The sequence below is a fragment of the Oenanthe melanoleuca genome, chromosome 3 (assembly GCF_029582105.1).
Source record: "Oenanthe melanoleuca isolate GR-GAL-2019-014 chromosome 3, OMel1.0, whole genome shotgun sequence".
Classification (NCBI taxonomy): domain Eukaryota; kingdom Metazoa; phylum Chordata; class Aves; order Passeriformes; family Muscicapidae; genus Oenanthe; species Oenanthe melanoleuca.
This window is the reverse complement of record NC_079336.1, coordinates 28,764,304-28,790,615: the sequence shown is the minus strand read 5'-3', so window position 1 is coordinate 28,790,615 and position 26,312 is coordinate 28,764,304. Positions and strand designations below refer to the sequence as shown.

General features: G+C 38.8%; 1 protein-coding gene across 3 annotated transcripts in view; it reads right to left on the bottom strand.

Annotated features, from left to right (window-relative positions):
* Nucleotides 1-26,312, bottom strand: part of KCNQ5 (potassium voltage-gated channel subfamily Q member 5) — a 274,933-nt gene that overhangs the window by 14,540 nt on the left and 234,081 nt on the right. The window contains exons 7-10 of one of the 3 annotated variants that reach the window (XM_056488128.1): nucleotides 26,119-26,214; nucleotides 22,784-22,878; nucleotides 21,223-21,249; nucleotides 12,505-12,725 (exon numbers count right to left, since the gene is read on the bottom strand). In XM_056488128.1, coding sequence (XP_056344103.1) covers nucleotides 12,505-12,725; nucleotides 21,223-21,249; nucleotides 22,784-22,878; nucleotides 26,119-26,214 — 439 coding nt within the window. Of the gene's footprint in view, nucleotides 1-6,361; nucleotides 6,374-12,504; nucleotides 12,726-21,222; nucleotides 21,250-22,783; nucleotides 22,879-23,014; nucleotides 23,104-26,118; nucleotides 26,215-26,312 lie in introns of all 3 variants that reach the window. The other 2 variants (XM_056488129.1, XM_056488127.1) reach the window with 2 other exon arrangements.

The window sequence follows — 26,312 nt, the reverse complement described above, 5'->3', positions numbered from 1 at the left end:
GTGTTTTCTAAGAGCCTGCACAGTGGTTCTGGAAAAAGAAGGACTACATATCAAGCATGACAGATCTCCATCAGTTTATGAACTCTATGATGCACTTGTGTGTGTCTATGCTTGTGTCATAAAAAGCCTTGGTAGTCTCAGAGTAAACAGTAAAAATTAGAAAGGAAGAATGCCCTGTTATTTTTCAAACTAATTAATAGCTGAGTACCAGAGTGTTTATTCCTGATGTCCCATGGTTTTTCATCACATTCTCTGTTTTATAGGAAACTGGTGAACTAACAGATGTAATGGCAGAATCAAAAGATGTTAAAGTTGTATTATTACTGTTTTACCACTATGGATCAACCTAGCATTGAAGACAAAGGAGAAGATCCATTTCATTTAATAAGCAGACTGTGGAATGACCCAACACTTTATTACAGGTGAAAATAAATCAAAATACTTTTTTACTAATAATGAATAATTGCTGCCTTAAACCTCAGAGCCATGTAGGTATTTCAGGCTTCCTTTGCCATAGGAGCTTAGGCCAAATTACTGTATCTATTTACCTGAAAAAAGTGGATCCTTTACCATTTCTTAAATGCCACCTCTGCCAGACTTGCCATCTGGGGATTAGCTAGAAATCTCAGAAGTGTCCATTGTACCTCAATAAATAAACAAAACAGGTACTGATGCATGACCAAGTGGTTTACAAGCTTAAAATGTGCTGGAATGCAAATGGAACAAGAAGGGCAGGGTCATGGATGCCTGTACATCATCTATGTTTCAAAAGCATGTGAACTACAGGAAAATTCTTTGAGGTAGGTGCTTTTCCTCCCAAATAATCTTCAACTGCATAAAGTCCAAAGGCCCAGAAGAATTTCACTCAAGATGATTGTATTTCTTCATGTAAGTGTCTCTGCTTCATGAGGAAGAGAATGTAAAATGAGTGACATGAAACAGAGAAAAAAGATGGGTTTCAGTAACCTGCAGTAATAGAGATTTCTCCCAGTCCTAGGTTGCTCCTACATTAATGCTGTTATTTAAAATAACAGGTTTAGTTATTCAGAAACACTTCAAGTAAATAATTTCAGGGGTTTAAATGATAAGCAGATTTGAAGCACAGTCAGACACAAATAATTACAGGACATTCTTTCAGATTCCTTTTCCAGGAAGACTGCTAATTAAAGATGAAAAATATTATTTGTCAGTCAAAAGTGCCTGAAAATGTCATGGTACCTTCTAAATCTAATAGGGATGCATCTGGTCAAAAACAGTTTTGTACAGCATCTTCAGGAACTGATATTGATGCATTGTTTTCTTCACAGTTTTAATGTTCAGCCATATACATTTTTTTTTTTTTTAAATTAGTCTGGCTAGTTCATTACCCTTGGGAACTTTTTTTTTTTTTTTAAATGAGTCTGGCTAGTTCATTACCCTTGGGAACTTATTTTTTTTTTTTTTGGGTTACTGTTGCTGAACCAGTATGTTTATGAGAAACATCTGTAGCTTTTAATAACAGGTGAATTCATATTTGACAGATTAACTTAATAAAGAAAGATGGCTTATAACCAGTGTTTAAGTCCACATGAAACAATCAAATGCGACCATTAAAAATTAAGTTTTAAATTGTAAAAGTGAAATTTTCGTACAAAACTTTGAAATTTGAAAATTCTTCCATGCTATTACTGTAAGTCATGACTACAATGATGCCAGGAGAGGTTTTTTCTTGCATTCTTTCATGAGCTTCGCTCCTGACTTGGCTTATCTTATTGATAAAATATATATCTCTCCACCCATCCTGCCTCAATAACATTTGGATCCCTGCCCAAAAATGTGACTAGCTAAAATAAACTTTATAATTAGTTTGATATGTATATACACTGCCTAAACCACCATCTCAGGACATGCTAAGTATTCCACAACACTAACTTTCCAGATATCACATCTGATCAGCCTCTCCAGTTACCTCTCCCAGTGTGGAAATCTCCCAGCTCATTTATAAGTGCCGTATTAAAACCAGAGCTTTTTATGCTGTTGGTATTTCCAGTGACTCTCTACGGTTTGAATCTATTGAGTTATGCCAGTATAAATTAGGAAAAATACTGCTCAGAACACAAGAGCTATAGCCATCTAAACCCAGTGAAACAGGAGACTCCAACCTGAAAGTTTAAAATAAACATGTTTCTGTATGGCTGTCTCATGGATTCAGTTCCTGGGTCCTTTGCCAAGTACAGTGTCATTAATAAAAGGGCTTCCTTACCAAAGTATATCTTTGCAGAACTGTTTTGAGAACTGTGTGGTGCAATTATAGTGTTCCATGTTGCTCCCTTGTAGATAAAAAGCTCTGCAAAAATTTTAGACAGATGCTGGAAAATTCTTATAAATTTAAGCCAGCTTTAATAAGAGATGCTGCTCCTAATAAATCACCTTTTTTCTTTCTAATATTCCACTGATATGAATTTCTTTCATTATGGCAGACACTCAATACCACAGGTCAATAAATATTGTGAAAAGCTATAGCCTTGTTGATTCCTATGGGAAACATAAATGTTTCTTTAGGATACTGAGCAGACCTGGGAAAAAGTTTGGGAAATGCGTAGTAGCAATCTGGAGAAAAAATTCCAGCTTAAAACACCACTGAAATCAAAGTTCACGTTCTTATGAATTTTTCCAGTGGAAGCTCATGCTGCATACCACATAGTTACGAGGTGAGATGTACTTGTATCCTTTCTGTCCCTCTCGAGTTCATTGTTGAGGTCAGGGCTGAGTTGGGGTCAGTTTGGCTGCTTTAGCAGCTCCAGCTGTTCAAACCTCTGCCAGCTCCCAGTTGGGGCTTAGCTATGTTCTCTGAACTGCTGTCTGTTCCCAGAGAGCGCCCTTCTTAGGCATTAATGGGGCAGCTAGACCTCCCAGTGCCAGTTCATGCCTAGCCCTGCTCACATCTACATCTTCATCCTTCCCCATACCCTTTGTCTGTATCTTTTGATCTCCACTGGGGGGGCTGCACATGATCCAAATGGGTTCCATGATGAACTGTGGGCAGCAGATGCTCTGCATGAGCCTGGCTTTGCTGCCAGTCTTTTCCTAGATTTAGACCAGGTCTCTTCTCTCCAGGAACCTCTACCACAAGCTAACCAGGGTTTTCAAGTCTTTTCCTTGGGCAGGTCAGGAATATGGTCTCAATGATGCCCAAAATGCCTTTTAATACATATATAGACAAAGCTCTGCATGTCTCCTTAAGAAGGGCTGTCAGTCTACTTGACAATTCAGACCTTTTTCTAATACCACATATTTAGAATTCAGTATGTGTTTTGATCTTAAACAAAGAATGTATTTATTTCCCAACTGATGAGGCATCTGCCATTGTCTTACAATGTCTGACATTATTTACTGTCTGGTCTTTGACACTTTTTAATTTCTTCCTCTTTCTTTCTGGACAGTCTTTGATTTAATCACACAGCAAAGCAGCAATTACCGAGAAGTAGAACAGCCATGCCCAAGTCAGTAAAATTGTCTTGATATTTCCTTCTTTTTCCCTGTATTTATGCATTTTTCATGCAAACTCTAGTCATTTGTGATCACCACAAATGAATGTGCAAAGAAATTAGGCTGTTCTAAAACATTATATGTCATAAAAAAAAAATTTATAAGTTGTAGCTGCATTTCATATGGCTCTGTGCAAGTTATTCACAAGGGTTGATTTATTGTTTTTGTAAATTTTTATGTCCTTTCTTAGAAGTGTTTTCTGTTGTTTAGTAATATGCTTTGGCATTGGGAAAACTGACACTGCTCTGATCACTCATAGCTCCTTGCTTTCAGTGTCAATAACATATAAGTAACTATCTGCCTCTTAAACGAAATCAAAAACATTTTTTATTTTTTTGTTTTCTGGGAACAGCAATATGCTAGCAACAACAATCCAGCATTAATAAGTGTGTGTACCAACACAATGAATAATCCCATGGAAGCGCTTCTGACACAGTGACTGGTACGGTGATCCCTTTTGACTCGTGTTTTGGAAGCCTTCAGAAGCACTTAGATCTTACTCTGACTGAGAAGGAGGTAGTTAAGGTTCTTCATGTGGGTGATATAAATAATTTTGCTGAGGCTGAGAACCCATCTTCTCACAGAAACCACCTCTGTGGACCCCCCACTACTAAGAACCAAGCCCTGCAAAACCAGTAGAGCACGTCAAGACCTCAATAGGTGCCTGAAGTTGATAGCCTGCACATGACTTGCACTTATTCATGTTACAGCACAGTGTTGTGTTGACTTGGTTAAAAATAGACTAGTTTGGGAAAAAATTCTCATTTATTTTCATTGAAATGTATGACTGAAGGTGAAAGTTGGATGGTGGCTTAATTTTCATCTGTGCTGAGTTACTTTGAGCCATAGTTTTTAACTAAGTCCAAGCAATTCATAATGCAGCTCCACAGCCTGTTCTGCACCCTGTTCAGCAGCCTCACGTGAGTGCAGAACTGCTCTGGCTGCCCAGGGCAGCAGTGCAGGGCAGTGTGACAAACTCATCTTTACACTCATTTTCTGTGTGAGTGGTGAGAAAGAAAATGAATTAGTAATTCAGTGCATCTAACTTCTGGGCAAGTAAAATTCAAAGCTTCTGGGGACAGATTGTCCCTGCAGGAGTCACCAATACATAGGTCTGCTGCAGCAGGGGGTCCAGGCAGCTGCTTTATCATGAGGCTCTGAACTGCCTCAGTCTTACATGGCTACTGAGCTCAGATGAACCCTCTTGCTCAAGAAGCAATGCCAGCAGCTTAATACTCTCATTATTTGTTCTTCCAGCCTCCTTTGTGAACAAATAGAGCCTCTGCTGTGCTGCTTTATGTAATGCCTAGGGTGTCTGGAAGGTAGGTGTATTTCAGTCAACTTTGTCCTGCCTTTGAAGTATCTTTCTTCACTATGAGCATTTACTGTGGTAAGTTAGGGATTTAGCCTACATTCTCAAAAAAATGGAAATATCCTGTAAATATTTTATAGTATTTCCACAGATGTTATAATGCATAGAATGTTTCACAAAATCTCAGTTACTTTTCTCCCCTCAAAAATTATTCTATGTACAAACATCTTGATTGTTTATGTTCATGTAGTTCATGCAATTTCCCGTTATAAAAATGAAATGTGTCTTAGCCTAGTGCCTTTGTTTAAATATGTTTCATGAAACTTCTCACCTCTTCACAAGCTGTCATTATTTTCCTGCTTGTTGAACCATGAATACAAAAACCCTTCACTACCCCATAACTGATTTTCTTTCCAATTTGCTTTTGCTTTAAAACATCAACAAGCTGACTCTCAGTAGCAACACTAATTGTGATGAAACTTAATCACATACTTAATAAGAAAGCCCAAAGCTCCCCCAGAGCAGGAAAGGCAGCAGCCCATGTTTACATGCTTTCCAGACCAGAGGCCAGCCAGAAAAAGGAGGCCCAAGGGAGTGAATTATGTATTTATTTCCTTGATCTCTGGAAAAAGAAACCAACTGAAGGAAAGACTTTCTTCTAATCAAGAGAGAAGGAAGAAGGCAGAACAAGTACTTCCATGATGTTCTCTTCACATTAGGTACTTAATACTTATCTAAAAAATGATACCAAAATCCCTGGTAGTAGACAACAGTGTTCAAGTGGAAAAATCAAGAAAGAGGGAATAACACTGGCAATATTTAAAAATATTGTTTACAGGGAGCCTTTATGAAATAGTTGCCATTTCCATGCTAGAAGGAAATTTCTCAGTAAAGGAAGGAAGCTGGTGCCTCCTGAAAGGAGGAGCATTTTTGCGCAAGCTTGTAAACTGTGCCTTCTGCCAAACCTGAGCCTCTACTCTGCTGGCAGTACTGATGGGGAGTTCAGTAGTGATATATCAATAGCCCATTCCCTTTCTCCTGAAATAGACAAAGCATTCCAGGTGGGGAGAAGAGGACATCATTGGGAACTGCAGTGCAATGAGACACAGAGTATCATAAAGAATATCCCTGACAGAATTATATATGTTAAAGCTTTTCTGAAAATCCTCTGGTTTGGCTGAAATGGAAGATAGAATTGGTGGAAAGTTTTTTACATTTTCTGGATATAATTACATAGTTTTCTTTCTCTGTAAAGTGCAATTTTTTAAGGTCAGAAACCTAATTTATATGTTGTCACATATTGCAAGCAAGTTCCAAATATCTAAAATTCTAGCATTGCCTTGTAACAACTCTCAGTTATCTTTAGTTATTATTTGACTACTCAAAAATTTCTGCACTGGCAATATTTCATGGAACAGCTCCCACTACTTAATTAAAAAGGAATCCTTTTAATTTTGAATGATGATATGGAGGACCAGGAGACTTTCTAAAAACAATTCATTAAATGCACAATAATTATGCTGTTAGGTTGATCTTATTACAAATAGTAGCAAATTAGCCAGCAACTTTAGATGGCCATGTGTGAAAAGTAAAAGAAGGTGACTCTAAGGCTTTAGTGTATTTTTAGATAAACATTTCTGTTATTTTATATATGTACCACATCCGAGAAGTAAAAACTGTAAAATAAATTCCAGATAGATATGATAGTATCTGGAACTGTAGACTAAGGAGCTAAATGTCACATTTAATTGACTGTCTCCCTGCAAGACCTTGTAGCACACATCACTTGATATATGTCTTATATTCCATAAGGTCCTCAGAGGTTCTGTGCTCTGGGAGATTTCCAGGAATTGTTGAGGGAGGTCAATTGCTGTGGGACAAAGGGCTAGAGGATGACAGCTGTTTTAGATTCAGGTATCTACAGGATCGTCCTGTATTTTAAAAAGCCATGAAGGATTTCCTTAGTAGTGTTTCATAAAAATAAAACTATTCCTCAAATGATTCAGATTTGGTGCAAGTGGATTACATGTGGTTGGGAAGCTTTATGAGCATCCTCTCAAAATTAGCTCTTATCTCATTTGTATAGTCTTTACTGAAGATGAGGGTGTCCCAAACTCATGCAAATCATACTTCGGTGAGATGGTCTGCTGCTGTTCCTCACAGAGCTAAGCTTAATAATCATTCACCTGTGACTACTGAGTCCAGTGAGCAATGGTGCACAGCAAGTTCTTCAAGAGGTATCATAAAGAAGGAGACTAAATTGTGGACTCATATGGCCAGGACATTGGTTGGTATAAACTAAAATAATGCCTCAAAACCAATGGCCTGTACTAATTTACACAAAAATGACTCAGAGCTTAGATCAGAATGCCAGATCTTCCTAGTTAATTACAGTGACAATGGTAATAAATGAGAGCTCTATCTGCTCTATGGAAGGCAATAACAAGAAAATAAATCTCTTGTCTAGCACAGATTGATATATTGCTAATAAATTTCATTCAAATTTTGACAACATGCAGTTTCACTTTGAATCAGCAAATTTAAGCTTAGATGTAGGATGTAGAAGCAACCCGACTAAGGACTTCTGCCACATCAAGTGAACCTTATCCAAGGTCAAGCTGTTTATGCTACTGAAAGGAAAACTTGTCATTTTTGCAATACATAAATTACATGGTAGTAAGTGAGGACACGGGGGCTGAAAGGCACGATTGCATTCTTTCCGTGGCTCTTATAATATACTCTACCCTGAGGATTTTTGCAAGTACTCTGTAGGGAATGAAAGGCTAGAGGTCATGTGAGTGTATGATGTTTGGGGATGGTGCAAGAATCAAATATTTCCTTAGAGAGTTCTTTTTAATTAATCAAATGAAATATGCTTGTAATATCTCCAGTGCTGAGTGCTTTTGATGTTTTATTCAAAAAGCCACACAATGTCTCTAGGTTACAGTAAAGGCACAATAACTCATTTCAGAGGCTTAGAAGCATGAGATGGTAAAAAAAAATATAATGGGGTATTTTTGTCCCTCACAGAAAACTGCATCCACAACATAATATTGGTTCATTAATTGAACTGTGGTGGTAGAAGTCTGGAGCATGCTTTAAGCAGAAAAGGTTCTGTCCCTCAGAAAGTAAAGCAAGCAGAACACAGAACAGGCCATGAGCACCACTGCAAGGCATGCAATCATCTGTACCATTTACTAACTAGCACAGACTCTGTCATGGGGTTGGCCCTGCTTGTGGGTATTCTCATGTTCTGGACACTACTCCTCACAGACAGTTTGGTTGCAGCTGCCCTGTTTTTGTTAACAGGGACCAAAGCCATACTGCATGAGGAGGCCTTGGGGCCAGAGGTACTCCTGGCTCACTTTGTGTACAGGTGCAGAGGGGGCTGTGAGTGGCTCCAAGGTCAGACAGCACCTTTGCCTGTGTGACATGGCATCCCTTTGGGGAACGCTCTTCCATGAGCCTATACAATCCTTTTTAAGAGTGTACTTTGTAAAGCTTCACTATTTACCATTCTTCATCAGTGAAAATTTCCCTTTTATCTGCCTTATCCTGGTAAGTCTCTTTTAGGCTGATAACAGGGATTGGAAATACAACATTCTGTCAGCTTTGTTAATTTGTGCAGAGTCCTCTCTTCAAAAAGATATCTGGAAGTTGTGAGCCACATATCACCAGAGACTGCACATGTATTTAGAATCAGATCATATAAACCTTGATATTCACTTTCACTCCCCTGCACCATTGTTAAATGCCCTAGAAAGCATCTCCAGTCAGGCCACCAAAAACTTCTCTAACTATCAAACCTCTCTCAGGTTTGGATTCCATTTGCAAATGCACATATTTAACTAAAATAATTACTGCTGTCGTCAGACCCACTTTGTCAATGGCAATAAATGGCTTATAGGCAGTTTTAGAAGATTACTAACCATAGATAAAGCCATTTGTGGAATGGTTTTGGTCATACTGTTCTAAGGCTGCTATGCCAAAATCCTTTTGGGAGATACCCATAGCTGGCTTAAGTGCTTACTTGCTGCCAAGAAATTCCCCTTCTATGATTTTAATATGCAGTGGGGGAGTGCTAGAGTGTTTGTTGCTGGGTAGCCTCAGAGGCAAACTACTACATTTTCAATCAAATTAGCCTTTTGGCTACCCCCATGAGCTCCTGTCTGGACCAGAAACCTCCCTTTGCAGGCCACTTTCTAATTGTTAGTGTTGAGTTTCTCCAGCAGTCTGTTTCTGATGGTTTTGGCCCAGATTCCAGCCAGAACTCAGTCAGCAGTGCAAAGTCTCTGTATTGACCATCTATTTGCCTTAAATCATCCTCATGTAGCAACAATTTTCCTTCCTCTGGGAGGCCTCTCCCTACATATTTGCATCTTTTTTTTTATTTTCACACAGAATTCAGTCCTCTGCCTATGCAGAACAAGTCCCCATCCCATACAGTGAAATGTCTTCTGTCTTCTCTTTTGGAAGAGGAAGTTCATAGTAAGACTCTATTTTTTTCACTGATACGAAGTTTTTGACACTGAACTGGGTATCCAGCACTATGTTGTCACGGCCCCAAAGGTCTCTTGTAATCTAATTTCTTCTCCCACCAAACACCCTACAGAGATGTAGGAATCACCAGGAGGACCAGCTGTTCAAGGGTACTGTTTTGTGCCCTAGATTTCACCCAGAAAAATCTGGCTTCTAGTTTTCGCTTGATGACTGGCCTACCAAAGTTATTAATTATTTGGCTGTGGAATACCTCAAGGAGGAAATTGGAGGATCTGGCAAGCAAGAGATAAGAAAAATATGCTGCAAATACTGTTTTTTTTCATCCAGTGAAAAATGCAAGATATTCTAAATCAAATACATCATCTTGAGATCTTTTTCACTGAGCTGTCAAATGCAGAAAACATCAAGCTATGAAAGAACAGAAAGAAAGAGAAATCAAGGTTAGTAGTGCCCGACTTTTCCTGCAAAAGTTTGGGTAAGGCAGCAGGGAGCTGTGTCTCAGCAGTGAGTACACTGGACATCTCTCTAATCATACTGGTCCTAGAAGTAGTTGGATGAAGTCCCAGAATGGAAACTTGGCATTTGCCTAAAAGCTGGAGACAATGGAAGCTGTTCCTTCTGCCACAGATGAGAAATTGGTTGTATCTGTTGGCCCCAGTTCATAGGGGTGGACTGGTAGCTGGAAATCACTGACCGGGAAACAGGCTGTGCTCACCCTGAGGAGCGGGAAGATCTTCAAGGGTTTGCGCACAGCAATGAGCGCTCTGTTGTTGTTACTGACTTTTATCTACAGATATACCCAAGGTGCTGTTTATGCCACCTTTTCCCTGAGAGGGAAACAATCAGAGGCAGCATGATCTGCTTGTGCACATCGTTGTTATTGATGACAATATGGACAGGGCAAAATAGGGGACATGCTGAGGAAATGCCTCTATGATGAATGAGCTGATGAAAAATGAAACAGGTGTTTCAGTGAGCTGCAGGCTGCAGAGCTGGGGCAAAAGTGAGCCACTGATACTCTGAGAGAGTGCTCAAAAATTACTTTCTTCTTAGGTCACTTCCAGGCACAGTGTGAGTTACAGGGGTTTAACCTGTGAAATTACTTCTGATGCGGTTTGGGAAAGATACTTGTGCTTTATAAGTGATTATGTAGTGATGCCTAGAGAGGCTGATCTGGAACAGAGACTAGACAGTGTTAAATGACCAAAATAGGTATTAATTGAAAGGCCTTAAAAGGATACATTTTAAGCAGTACAAGAGTCTGGCTAGGGCTACACCCAGGATGGATCCAAGATGGATTCCAGTCACGAGTTTTTACACTTTTGGTTCATCTACATATTAGGGTCAATTGTCCAATTAAAACTCCAGGTCATGAAGTCTCAACCCCCTGGCTTTCCTCCTTCTCTTCACTGTTTCTGCTTTTTGGGTACCATTGTCCTTGATTCTTAAGCTGGGAAGGGATTGTTTTGTCTAAACTACCCCGTGAAGAGAACTTACTAACACCTAATATGAGTTACATACCAGGCAGCAGAGAATCTGAAAAATATAAAAGCTAAAACCCAAGGCATCAATAGGATGCCTAAATTTAGGCAGGGTAGCTTCAACCACTGTGCTACCTAGAGCATTTCTCAGTTCCCATTGTGGCCTTGTGTGTATCCTTCACATCAGTGTGAGACCCAGGCTAGGTCACACAGTCCCTGTGATACAGCTGCCATGGGACATAAGCAGATAGGAGTGGATAGCAGTGGACAGTGGAGTGGAACAACCTGGATAGTATCCTGATAGCTGATACACTCCAGCAGCTCACTGTACCACAGGCAAATTCAGAATTTATGGGTCTGAGACATCTCCATGGGGGAGGTCTATCCTGGGGTGATGACCTCAGCAAATACCATTGGTTTGTCTTGGTTACCCTCCAGGAAATGTTTATTTACCCAGGCTTTTCCTGAAGAGATGTCTTGTGTAGAACATCCTCACTGGGGCATTGCAGTTCAGTGAGTATTTTGCAACCTACATGTTTGTGCAAATATGTGCTCTTAAAAAGGAAGCGACATCAACATTGCACTTCTGTCTAATTAGTCTTACCACAATGGTTGGATGCAGCATGCATGATTACCATTGTAGAAAGAGTGTACCTTTCCCATTCAGGCAGGGTCACTGCATTCTGTGGTAATTACCCAGTTTGTTTCCCTTGTTTTTTACATGGAAGATACCACAAGAAAGAACAAAATATTCATAGATTGGTAAATATGGGAACAGGAAAACCCAAAACAGAATCCAGTGGGATACAAGTACCCCCAGACCTATATGAGTGCACCTTTCAGTCCTGGACCCAACCCATACAGGGGTCAGGTTCACCTGGTTCTCTCAGCTCCTGTCTGTCAGTGGGCTGCTGTCACCCAATTTGGTGCTCCTTTGTTAGAGTCACTGTCTTTATTTTGGCAAGCTTTGTCAGATGAAGATCCTTGCCTGAGTACTGGTTAATTTAATGACAAATTGGACATTAGCTAGAGAATGGACCAACACAGGAGGCAGCTTGAGGGAAAAGCTGGGCTGCTTGCTGCAGGTTCAACAAGACATTTTCACCAAGTTCCACCTCTTTACATTTTAGGAGTGCTTCCTACATCTGAAATACCCTATACAAAGCAATACATAAAAGCAATAACACTAGTTTTGTTTGCTAAATCTATCTGCTTTATCAAGCCAGATATGTATCCCTTGGTGGCAGGTGATTGCATCAGCACTGCAGGTACTGGGACTCCCCTGCCTGGGGGAACCAGTTCTGCACAAGCTGTGCTCTCAAAGGCACAGACAGTGGTGGCTGTGCTGTGTGTACCACCAGCAAGAGGCAGCAAGTTTGGGCAGCAGCTGAGCTCAGTAGTGGAAGAGGGGCCACGACAGAGGAGCTGCTGCAGCCAAATCCCTGCATTCAGTCCACTGTGACTTTTCATAGTGACCCCTTTTTCCACCAGTTGCTCTCCATGCACCACTGAAATGATTTCTTATTAAAAATATATATATATCCCATTATTGGGGTCTTTGAAGCAGACTATAGCAATTCTTTCTGCCTTCCTAAAACGTGTACAATCACTGAGCAAGTGTGCAGGAGTGTGAGCAGGCTGGGAGCAGCGTGCAAAGGCAAACAAGGGGTGCCAAACTCCTACCATCGACCATGGGTTTGGGCTGGGAGCTCTTCAGCCGCAGCGAGGGCCTGAAGCGGGTTCGGTCGTTGAAGCTCCAGCTCTTCTGCACTTTGGTTGGGCTGCCTTCAGTGGCAATGTCAGCACTTGGTGAGCGGCGATCTCCCACTGAAGACTGCCTGTTTTTAATGCTTTGACCTCGTGGGCTGGCCATCCGGACCCGCTCCTTAAAACTTAGCTTTTGACTGTGAGAGAGAGAAATATATTTTATTTCAGAGCTACTTCAATCCATTTGTTTTTTCTATTGTATGATAATTGAAAATAATGTGTAAAAAATATCACTAGTATGAATCTGTTTCTTACAATTTTATTTTCATTGAATGTATTTCATTTGTGAATGGAACTGATTTGATGTAATTGTTTTTTGATAGAAGCAATAGCATTGGCAGTCTATCATACCGTACAGAATAACCTTCTAAAGGAAATTAAAAATAACAAATAGAAACAATTTCACCTAATTATTATACATTAATCTCTATGATGTTTTTTCTATTCCTTGAACTTGAAATAGGTTTGCTTCCATCTTAGTCAGCCAAGCTCAGTGTATTTTTGGCCATATCTTTAGATAAACAAAACCAAAACGTATTTTATTGTTACTGCATGCTATGTAGTGTTGTCTGGTTTGGGGTTTTTTTAAGCAAGCAAAAATACTGTTAGTGTATATTCATGCTTTTTCAGGATTTGGCACTTCCAACATTTCATATGCATGATTAGTGATCACTCATATCCAGAATTCCTTGTTAGAGCACTTACTTGGACAAGACAAAATCAAAATCAATAAAATATCCAAGAAACAGCATGATGACTGATTAATGGAAATGTAATGATATGTTGTGTGCTCTCTGAAGTCATTGCTGAAGATGAAGCTGGGAGCTGACTATGTGCAGGTGGTACTGCACATGGACAGGTACCAGAGCCCAGCCAAGCTTGTGACTGTGTCTGCTGCATCAATGGTGACCCTGTGGTCTTGTGGCTGACCAGTTGTAAGGGTTTCTTTTCCTCCCTGCTGTGCTTGTAATCCTCCCCTCCACCCAGCTAAATGTGGGATTTGTAGATTTTCTATTTCCCAGTGCTTAAATACCTTTGTCCAAACATATCTGATGAACATCCTGTGGTCATTGTGACTATCTGCCTATGCCTTTTCATTATTTAACATTTTTGCCTTTGTTTGTCCCTTCCTGTAGCAGAAGTCACAAAGGGGAAACAGAGAAGGAGTCTGACACCAAGGTCTGAAAACCTTGTTTCACATGCAAGGTTAAATTCAATTGGTTGAGCAAGGGAATGGTCACCTTGGTCAGTGGTCCTGGTCTTTCAAGGGGAAAGATATGGCTCAATGCAGTGTCTGTTCATGTTGTGGTGTTACTGGGACTTGCAGTCCTACTACCCTGGTGTAGGCTTTGCAGGAGGGGCTTTTAAAACACCTTTAGCAAAGACTATCTACCTGAAAATAATGTTGTGTCTTGAAAGTTAAGACACTTTCTATTTCTCTCAAGGTCTATGGATTTAATTTCAGCATGCCCATAGGACATTTTGAACAGAAACAAATCCTGCAGGTAATTAACTAATGCTAATATGGACTTTGTGGTTCTTAGATGTTTAACCTACTGCACTCTGAAAATACAGGGTTAATATGTAATTATATGAAATGGAAAGTATTTATAAACCTCTCTGGCTGTGAAATGTAGACATAAACATATCTTTGTTCATGCATAGCAAAGCATAGCATTTCAGTCTGAATACAAACATCAGTGAAAGCAGAAAGGATGCAGTTTGTTGCAGGCAAAACACATGCTGGGATGCTTATAATTCAATAATTTTCAAGAATACTAAAAATGAGCACATCAGTAGAAAGATTATAAGATAAATAGGTTTCTATAGGGCATGTTGTATTACTTGAAAGAATACCTTTCTGATAATTTCTCAATATAATCTCCTTTCCTTGCCCAAATAAGCAATTTTTGAAATAAATACATCACAGTGATGGAAATGTTATCTATTTCCATAGTAAATTGTTACCCAGTGCTGTGGCATAAGCAATACAAAAGACCCAGAGAACCTAGTATTTGAAAGAAAAGTGAGTTCCAAAATTTAACTTTGAACACAAATTACATTTCAAGACTGAATTATATTTCAGCTCAGGAATCTTTTGCACTGTACAACAATGAAAATATAAACTGTAAAATATTTATTAGCCACATTATTGGATTGTCATATAATACAGAATGAGGAAGAGAATCAAAACTGGCTTCTTATTACAGATATTATTCCTACAAGTGTCCCCCTTTTTATTAACTCCCCTTATGGCTCAAATTGTACTTTGAAACTGAAAAATTGAAATCAAATGAAGCTGCTTTTTTCCCCCCTCAAATATTAGCATAAAGAATTAGTTCAGCTGTCATCCTGCTGAACTAATAAAAATGAAAGAAAAATTGATAAAATAGCCATAAAAACTATCTATATATATAATATTTTTCATAATCACAATAACTCCAAAATAAAAGTGAAAATTAAAAAAAAAGCAAAGTCAAAACAGCACATGTTGTTCTGTCAATTAATTTGTACTAATGAAAGGACTGGATGTCTTTAAATGATGGACATGGTTTTTTCATTTATAAATGACTGACACAATGACTGACTACTTAACCTGAATATCTTTAGTTCTCCAAATCAAAGCAGTGAGGCAATGGTGAAAGGAACAGTAGGAACAGTAGTAGTATTTTATCCGTACTATAGACATTTTTCAAAAATGCAATGCTGGGAATGAAAATATTAATGTAAACTGCAGAACTCAAAAAATCAAATCAAATCTGCTTTGTAGCAATGACAATGTACTGGCATGCCAAGGGTCCATGCAGAGGGTGCTGCACTGTGAAGAGAAACACCCCCTGAAGGAAGCACCTTGAAAACTCTCTTTTGCATCTTGAGATGCATACCCAGAGAGACTAGTGTAGCAGCTCTTGGCTTCTTGGATCCCTGTTCCTAGTTTGAGACTGGTAGGAAATGTTCCTGAAGTCACTGGGTCCTTCTCTGCACAGGCATAAATTGTGTGATTGACAGTGGAGAAGAAAGGTTGGGAGAGGAAAGCTTGTGCCTGGGAACACACTGTCATGGGGCTCTTCTATGTATGATAAATACCAGATCATGAAGGAGTAACTCAATCAGAGCACTTTGAGCATACCCTTACCAGGGTTTTACTCAAAGTCAAAGCCCCTTTCCTGATAGGATAAAGCCTAGTTACTGGCTCTGGATTCTTTGTTGCAATAGCAGTAGACATTGTATTAAAATTACAGAGCCAAGATAATCGTACACCATTCAAGCATCTTTGGACATCCTGTGTTTGAATCAATAGCCAGTGACTCTTTTAGGGCCCTTTATTCTGATTTAATGCTGGTTGTATCAGCACTGGTTTGTGCGTGCTAAAAATCCTTCAAATCTTGCAGGTCCTGGCCTATTATGTATTTCTCTTTCACATTTTATTTTCTCTTTTTACATGGTATCCAAAGTAAATCCCTTGAATCCCTTGAAACCTGTTAATGACCATTGGATATTCATGCATGCCCATAAGTATTCACAAGCTTTAAGTTAGGTGTTTTTCAAAAGGCAAAAACCATGAGAAAGAAACAGGAAAATAAAATTGCTTAAGTTACTAAATCAAAAATAAATGAGTGATCTGAGAGATCCACAGCTGTCTCCAGTTATCTCTATGTTCCTTTAGATGTGTGTCTGTCAATCATTTCTTGTACTTTATATGACTGATAATTTAGCCCAATTGGCTGACACATATTTTTGCTTCCTGTGACAGTCTTCCCTGGCCTGGTCTCTGTGGACCTATCACACCTCTATTCTTGCAGGTTGAAAGTTGTGGAATGTATTCTTATTGATAACACTCCAGCTTTGAAGCATCTTTTAGTGGAGATCAATTACAACTGGCAGCTGTAGAAAGGGAGGAAAATTACTTTTCTGCATTTGTCTGCCTTCTGAAAGGTCAGTTGTAGGATCTTATGACTCATTCCTCCCATTGCATGCCCAAGACGCTCACTTCACTAGGATAGCAAATGACTTTCTAGTTTTTGTTTCTTCATTTTCAAATTCTGCCTTTACCACCTTTGATTTATGAAGGAATAGATGTGCAGGGACACTAGAGGTCACTGTAGCTTCACTGCAGAGGGAACAATCACTTTTCTGCTGGTCCAAATGACAACTCTGGATGAGAGTTTGTTTTAACAGACAAATGCATATAAACCTTTGCTCACTCTGTCTTCCATGGACCATCTCCCTATATTTTATTAACTGAGCATCTCTTTCCATCCCACTCCCCCATTTGTCCTGTCACCTTCCTACATTTATGGTGAAGTTAAATTTCTGCTCTGCCTCAGCCTCAGACCTGCAGCTTTGCTGCTTGCTACTAGTCACAATTTACACCTTGTTTTTCAGCTTTTCATACTGAGCCAATTGGTGGAAGCAAGAATAGGAAGAAATTGAAATGAATCAGAAATAACTGTCTGAGGGTCTGAGGGTGAAGAAGAATGCTTTGAGTCTTGAGACAGAAGCTAAAACTGCCCGAAATTATCATGGCAAACAGCAGCAAGCAGATGCACATGCCAATTTTCAGCAGTTAACTAGCTATAAATATAGGTGTTGATTCTTACTAAGCCTACAAATACTTTTACAGAAATTAAGCTAAGTTGAACAAATGCAAATGCAATGGATAATACTGTGAGATGTTCAAGACTTTGCCACCAGTCTCATGCTAGGACCATGAACTCAAGAAATTTAGTGTTATATCTCATACCTTCAATAAGAAATAAAAAAATTTCAGGCCACAGTATATTATAGTTCAATTGTCAAACAGAATGAGTAAATATTCAGGGTGTTTGTGCATTTTTCCTTTTCCAAAACAATTTCTAAATGAAGAGAAGCTCTTTTGATCCTTATTTTCTGTAATTAGTTTGTATTTCTACTGTCTTTTACATTATTTTTAATAAGTAAGAAAAAACACCTGTGAGATATGAATCACAGCTTCTTCCCATAAGATTAATCTATCTAGGAATTACCATTTTTGGTAAGAGACACAATTTCCACAGAATTCAGCTGAAGCAGATGCTTGATTTCACATGCATTTCTCTACCTTCCAGTACAGGATGCAGGCACATCATCCACAAGCTGTGTCCAAGGGGATTCTTCTCAAGAACAATTGCACATTTTGACTGTTGTAATTGCCTAGCATGTTATAGCTTAATAGTCTCCACTAATTATTAAATGGAGAAATCAACTGCTATGGTTATAAAAATCCTCTTGGACTTGGGGAAATGGCTTCACCCAAATATTCAACCTCAGTTTTAGATCTCCACAGGGTAATGCATTCCAAAAGTTGAAGTCTCAGGCAGAGAAGGAGAATGGGGCTTATCAAAACCGCAGCGTGCTGCTCACTGCAATTGTCTGGCTGGATGAGTTTGAAACCACTGGTGTTCCTGCCACTGTGTTAATGGCATTGCAGGCAGCAAGCAAAAAGGGACTTACAAGCACTCAAAAATAAGTAGGAAACATCATTTGGAGAAGTGAGGAAATTTAAAGCACTAAGGAGGGGAAGTAAATGAATCATGCACCTGATGTTAGTCGGCATTCTCAAACATCATGTGAATAGGCAGGATGCTGAATACCTATGTTTCCGAGGGGTGTACATCCTGAAGAGCTTCTGTTTATTACTACAAAGCTTACTAGGAGTGAGGGGAGATAGAGGACTCTGTTACTAAGCATTCCAGTGCTAGATAAGGGGTTAGGTTTTCCACCTCAAGTTAGATTATGCGTCATTGGCAATTTCTTTTTTATATGGTGCATGCAGAGTGTTTTCATCAAATCTACTTTTAGAAACAGATATGGTATAGAAGGTAAAAGGATTCCATAATATCACTTGTTTCTTTCAGAACAGGGCTGAGTTTTCCCCCAAATACTTATATTGGCAAAACTGCTCCTTATTGCACCAGAGAGAATTGTTGAAATAGGGAATGCATATTTCAGCCTCATGAGTTACGAGACTAGATGGGTGACATTCATCCTTTGCAGACACCCAGTGCATGTCCTACACACAGTTTAAGACTGATTATGCTCTCCATGTGTCACAAGACTCATCAGTCTTGATCTAGTTTCCTGCACAGGAGCTATTTCAGCCATGTCGTATAACTGACAGAAATTAATATTGTGTGTGCATTTGCACATTAAGATATTAAGAATTTAACATATAGGCTTTTAAAATAACTTGCACAACTCTGGAACTGATTTCTAGAAATATCTCATCTATAGGCAGGATACATCAGAGAGGTTGTCTACCAATACTTTGATAAATAATTAATTAGAATACTTATATGCAAACTTTTGGGAAATACAACATATTTTTATTAAAATCAATATGAAGCTACAACCTCATAAGCACAGCTCTCTCAAATGCATAGCAACATTTAGTCACCTAATGAAAGACTGTAGGTCTATATATGACAAAACACAAGAACTAATTTCTGCAGATATGAGTGAATTTGGTAGGAAAAAAGGATAATGAGCTTTCCCCTAACACAATACAAGTTTTTCTTCACTGTTATTAGAAGGGAATATAGATCAAAGAGCATGTTCAGAATGCAATCCAATGTACTACTTGTGCAAACACGTAGCGTTCATGTCTTCATATAAAGAGTGAAACAAGAAGAAGCTTTCTTAGTTCACATAGCATCCCATGCAAGTCACTTAGCATTACAGTAAGAAACAAGTTAAATAGTCAAGGACAGTTATCTCAGAGTACATTGCAGCAGTTTTCATTTACATCTTTGCCACAAAAAACCACATACACCACATGTATTTTCAGTCTTACAAACATACAGTGATATAGCAGCATAAAAGCAATAAACAGCCACCAACAAAACACACCTTTTTTTAAAAGGCACTGAGTGGTCTGTAGGGTTTTTACTGTAGAATATGATCTCAGAAGTTAACTAGTTCATTTTTACATATACACTAATCTGCAGGAGTGCACATATTAGTTGAGTGTTTCTGAAGAAGCAAATATCTTCCATTCAGTGAAAATAAATTAAGTAAGTCTGGCTAAATTGTTGACTTCTTTTAAAGCCACAATTGTTATCATTAATATGGAGAACATAACATGGTTTTGACAGCTGGGTGTTTGAGTTTTTGTTTTTTTTCATCTAGTTTCCAGTTATTGTAAGTAAATTTGTCTCTTTTAGTGCTTGCAGGTACAACTGGGAATAATCTCTCTCCTCTGCACAAATCCCAGTTTTAAAGGGATGATGTACTTATTCACTGGAAACTTGTGTGTCACCTTTAAAAAAGTTGCTGTAGAAAGACTAGGAAATACAGCTGGTGAGTGCAAGAAGTTTGAATCAGACTGTAATAATTTAATGAGATCAATATGTTGCTAGCAAGCCTGTGGAGGTAATGTATACAAAATGTCCCAGAACTGACAGAGCAAATCCTGTCCCCTTGAGTTACAGTGACACTAACAGCAGTTACATGTGCTTGGAGGAAAAGGTTGGAGTCAGGTACCAGAGGAATAGTTCTGAGAAGTGGAATGGGACATGGGTAATTGATTTAAAGATTTTCATCCCTGACTGAATAACCCAGAAGTATTTGTGAACCACAGGACAACCTGGGGCTGGATGTATTTCAGGGGCTGATGTGTCACCAGCACTTTTTTTCCTTGGCTTTTCAGCATTTTCTGCTGGGAGGTGAAGTCTGCTATTGTCTGAGCGTGCTGATACCGCAGTGCCAGCTGCCAGACGCCTGCTGATTCCCATCCCTAAAGAGCTTCTGAGATAGAGTAATTTCTCTTATAGCCACTGAGGCCTTTCCTGTCCCTAGGGATTTGGGCTATCAGCACAGCAAAGACCAGCATTTTCTCCCACTGCCTTAGGACATGCTTTATTTACCCAGTGAGGGTATCCCTGCCAAGGCTTGTTGCTGCCAGCTGTAGGCAGTTGGTGCTCAGCTGGGATCTAGGCTGGGTGGAAGCCCACCTGTGCTCCTGGCTGACAGCAGTGGGGCTTTCCTCAGCACAGATACAGTCCCCAGAACTGGGCCACGGGGCAGTGCAAGCCATGCAGCCAGGAGGAGGTGAGGCACTGCAGTGCTGCTTTCCCTCCACCTCCTATGTCCCAAAATGCTCCTTAGGATGGGATGGCAGAAAATTAGAACATGTGGACACACGGCACTGAGGAAGCCTTGAGGATGCTCCTGCAGGGCAAAGGTGACATCCAAGTCCCATCAAAGGGTCCTCCCTGCAATGGAGGTCTGGTGGGCTTCTTCACATCACCAAATTAAACTGTGTCTGTAACTTCCACTGCAATTCCTGCATCGATTTTATGTCAGAAGCTGGGGCCATGTCTTTGCCCAGGAGCTGGGTCTGGGGAGGCTGGTCCACTGGCTGCTCTGCCCCTGTTCAAACTGACTCCCTCAAAGCAACAGCATGTTAGATGTGTTAAAAATAGCCTATTTTTCCCATAGAAAAACTGGGACAAAGAGGCAAATTTCAGCAGTGTATGAGTTTAAAAAAATCCAATTTGTGATTATCATCCATCAACAGTTGCAGTTCATTGAACCTACTATATAGAACCAAAGATATCTAAAAGCCATTAGGAAGCAGCAATTTCACAGATAAAAGAAATAAAAGAAACTACAAACCTGCTAGAAGATTCCCCTTGTTCTTTTCTTCAGGTCAAGGAGTGGGAGGGAAAAACATACTTGTTATGCAGATAGTAATCACATTATTAGTTACAGATGATGTTATATGTATGATAAATGTAAATGGGTATGTTAATTGGTGTACAACACACACATTACATTGCAACCACAAGAACATTCAAGCAAGACTCATAACTACAATGCTTCTGGAAAAGAAACTTCAGGTTTTTTAACACATGCATAACATGCTTAGTACATACCACTGCAGACTGAGTTGGCAAAGCACTTAGGCAAAATGCATTGCTGACACATATATAACAGAAAGCTGTAGTTTCTTACTAGGTAAGTTATTTCTGGTAAATAAAAAGGTTCCATTTTAGGATAGCACAGCAATATACTTATTTAAAATAAGAAGTAGATGCACTTTTGAGGGATAGTCGTGTTTTAGAATACTTTATGTGGGATACAGCTTCATTATTTATGTAATTTTCTATCCATCCATTTATACTAATGTTGCTTTCAACCTGTTTGTATATGTAAAATATCAATACTTCATGTAACTTTTAATCTAAAAGCTCCTTTTAGTGTGGAGCACTTTGGAATTAAAGTTATGGTAATGGATTACTTACGGCTCTGTTCTTGTCAACTCTTTGAAATTCAAAGATCAGCTTTGGATACCCAGCCAAACTTCTTTTTGGCTGAGCTTTTTGGCACACAATTACCTTTTTACTGTCATGTGGATGTTCATCACCCAGCTTTGAGAGAAACCACTAATTCTCTTGCACTGTCTGCAATTAACAACAGTTAAGATTCTTATCAGAGCTTTCCCATAAGGCTCTTAGCACTCTCCTTTTTGATCTTTATCAAGTGTGTTTTACTTCCTGATCTGTGCCCCGTATTGAATTAGTCAACTTTCTACCTTCTGCTAAACCTTTTACTGAATTATTGAAAAGTCTGGGGCTGCCAATGATCTGTGAATTCTCACCCAAACTAGGATAACAAATATTTCCTGTCTGCCAAACTGTGCAACAGGTCTTTTGAGTCATCCTCCACTGTCTGTATGTATGCCTGCGTATATAGTTTGTCCTGAGGACGTACTGAGTATATCAGAAGTCATGACAAAAAGGAGCAAATTCTCCAATCCATTCACTTGCAAAATACCACAAGGCACTCTTTCTTTGGAAAGGCAGATCAGCAGCTGCAACCTTATCCACAGGTACAGGCATAAAGGTACCACTGAACCAAAGAACCAGCTCTGCATTAAACTTAATAGTTTTCTCCTTAAGGATAATTTGGAATGAGGTGAATCATTAACTGAGATGCATGAGTGGGTTGTTGGGAAAATGTTTCTAATGCCTGTGCATTTCTAAGATAACTAGCAATGATTTGTATTTCTTCCTGGGCTCCTACATTATATTGATCTGATTTGTTAGTTGACATTTTTAATGAGAAGACTTGAGAGGACTTAAGACAACAAGCCAAGACGAAACAGATAAATACTAGTTCTCTATAAGCTTGAACAGACATCAAAAACAGCACCAGCTGCCATATTTGTACCTACTTTGTAGGGCTGCAGGTATGCAAGGCCTTCAAATGAGGCTTCCAGGTAGCAATAGAAACCGATTTCTCATCAGCAGCATAACTACGCCATACACACTACGTGCAGGATATACGGTAAAAAAAGAAAAAAACAAGGCAAGAGGGAGTAGGGATGAAACAAAAAATTGAAAAGCAGATTAGTAACCCATACAAGTCGTGTCTTTCTCTTATCATTCATAGCACTGATACATGCCTGAGGGGAGGAAGAATACTTTCATAATATCGCCAGGTGGCTGCCACGTTTGTTCGGCTGGCGTCGGTAGAATAAAACCGCCAGGAAGCCTGGTATGGGGAAACAATAGAAGAGCACAAAGGAACCAAGAAGATGAAGTGACAATGCCACCGCACCGACTACGGAGTGAGGGGATTTTGCTCAGACCAGGATGCGCTCGGTTAGGCTGATTCAGGAAATACCAGTGCAAACCTACCAAAAATTTGTGAATCCCAGTACACCTTATGCACTGAGTTACTGGCTCTGTGAAAGCACCAGAAGATATTCAGTACATAAAGGTATAGAAAAGCATTGCAGTGATTTATTTGTGACAGTCCATAGAGGACACCCACACAAACTTGCAGTCTGACGTAAAGAAATTGTCATAATACATTCTGCAAATCATAATGAAAACCAGACAAAAAGTACTTAGAAGAAAAGGGAAGCAATTTCTGTGGTTTGAAACACTGTTAAATGTTTAAAAACACAAAATGAATAATTTCAAAGGTAAGTCACCAAACCATAGCATTGAAAATGTATCAATTGTTTAGATTTATAGTGCATGTAGATAGTAAGACAAGCCTTTGTTCTACAAGCTGGGACATGTTCCCTGATGTCAGCATAACTATATTAATTTGTACTAGCTGAGCATCTGTGCTTCCTGTGTATTGTCAACCATTAAATGTCATCTAGGTACTCTTGTATGGAATCTAATACCCTGTGTTTTCCTACTGTGTATCTCCCAGAAACATATCCAGTCTTCATTAACAGATGGAGAACCTGTTACTCACTTTGAAAATTGCTTCATTGGTTGATCATTCTCGTTGTCAAAATTTTCTGCATTATTTTTAATTTGAAACTCTTTGGTTTTGGCTTATAGCCAGTTACTTGTTATGTTTCTGTCTGCTACATTAAATGGTCCAGTAGGTTCCAAGACTTCCTCTCTGAGCTTCTGTGTTGAAATAATTCTCACCTTAAATATTTCTTATAAGCTAAAGAAATTGAGAAAAGTATATCCATATGAAACATTTGAGTTTTCTGCAGCTGTCTTTAGGCCAGGTAAAGGCTGTAGCAAACAGTTTATCTGTGGCAACAGATGAGTTAGCACAGATTTATTCTACACCATAACTGGTTAGAAAATAGACATTACCCTAATAAGCTAGAGACAATTTAAAAAAACCCAGGCACTGTTACAGTACCTAATAATATGCAGTTCAGACACATCCTGCATTTATGAACATGAAATTTTCTCCAGTCCTTGACCCATTTTTTCAAATGTTTTATTTGCTTTCTCCAATATTCGAGTCTCATTTAAAAACTATTGATGCTGAGCTGATAAGTTGCATATTAGTATGAGCATCAACTACAGTACTACCACTGCACAGTGGTAGTATCAGTTATGTTTATACCTTGTTATCTTTATGGTTCTGTATCTAAAGACTTTAATAAAGCCAGGTGTAGTAACATACTGGGAACTTGTATGAGGCTCTTGCCCCTTCTTTCCCAGTCTTTCTCGTCCATATTTCTCATGCTCCATCAAAACCCTTCTGGATTCACTAAGACTGGGATAGAGTATATCTTGTAATAATCTGGATTCAGTTTCTAGATCAAGTTTTGTATTTGTTGTATTAAAACATTAGGCAGTTATAATTTCATCCTAAAAGTCACCCAGTCATCCTTGGTTTTATTCTTGTGTGCCTGTTCTTATATTTCTTATTCTGCCAGGCCTTGTGCCTTCAAAAAGTATCCCTATCAGCAATTTTATATTAATTTCTGGATCACTGAAAGTGTTGAACCTCTATATGAACATGTAAATGCTGAACAGCCTTCATTGTAGGATCTCACAAAAAATGTCTTTCTTCCACAATGATTTTGCCCACTGAGAGTCACTCTCCAAAATCAGGCAGCTACCTACTCTTAACCACTTTAGCATGCAGTCTTACTAATATTTTGGTTGAACTGTCAAAAAATAATAACAAGAGCTGTATCTAAAACCTAAATCTATTCTGTGTTTCCTCTGGCAACCAAACTTGGAAGAAGTAGATTAGAATATATGTGTTAGAAAACAGGACAAACTGTCATTCCAAACCAGACACAAAAGGAGTGGAATTATTTTTGTTAATTATTCTAACAAATGTTAAATATGAAATATTTAGGATTTAATAATAATCAAACAGTAATAATGGAAAACATTTAACTTTAAGAATGCTTCAAAGACAGTCTGACATCTATTTGTACTTAGCATGGAACTCTAGCATATTCATGCTCAGCTTCTTTATTTGGATTTATTATTTCAAAAATAAAATCCAGCATGCATGGCACATAGACTTGGCATCCCACGAAAATAAACCAGGATTCTAGGAGAATATTTCCCCCTGTTTTTTTTCAGTGCATCAAGTAGAGTAAAGCTTGGTGCAAAATGATTCTTTAGAGTATTTTCTCATTTTTAACTAGGACTGAAAGTTAAGGAAAAAGCCAATGTAAAACAGCTGCCTAAGACATAACATGCCACTTTTTGTTGATTTGCACTATTACATCAGAACAACTTTAGAAAATTTCAGACATTTTGAAATTGTTAGTGCCTACATTTCCAGCTTTTGAACTGACTAATAGTGGAAGCAATTCTCTGGGCAGGACACTTTTCATCTTCAAGTGTATCACTCAGTGAAATACTATAAACCCTATAGTAGATGAAAAGTAGCTTAATATAGGCAAGAGTGCTGTGCTGTCAGCTGGGTTGTCTAGGGATCAATTCTCTTTTTCCAAAGAGCTTTCTGACTCCAGGCATGCATTTGGCATCCTTGCCTCTGTTTCTTTAACATGGATAGAACAACAAAAACTACACACAAAAATGCTATATATAGTTTGTCTTGATGATCTTAAAGGTCTTTTCCAACCTAAATGAATCTGTGATTCTGTACAGCATTATGGCAACACATAGCAGTCACCAAAAACAGATATTTCATGAAACTAGCCAATCTGTTAAACATTATTTCTACAAAGCTTTCCAAACTGAAATAATAGGATTTGTTTCAATATGTACTTTAAATCACCTGTGATTATCTTTTTGGTGATTTCCTATTTACCTGAATTAGGCTTGCAGCTGGATTCCTTCTTTTCTCAAAGTGTTTCTGACGATGCTGTTCCTGCACTTTCAATGCAAATCCTGAGCCAAGGATGCCCTGCAATATAATTTTATCAGTGTGTAGGCAGTCTTTGAACAAATATACATCTTTAATTACAAAGATTTTTTGAACAGGTTACACCAAATGGTTGCTTC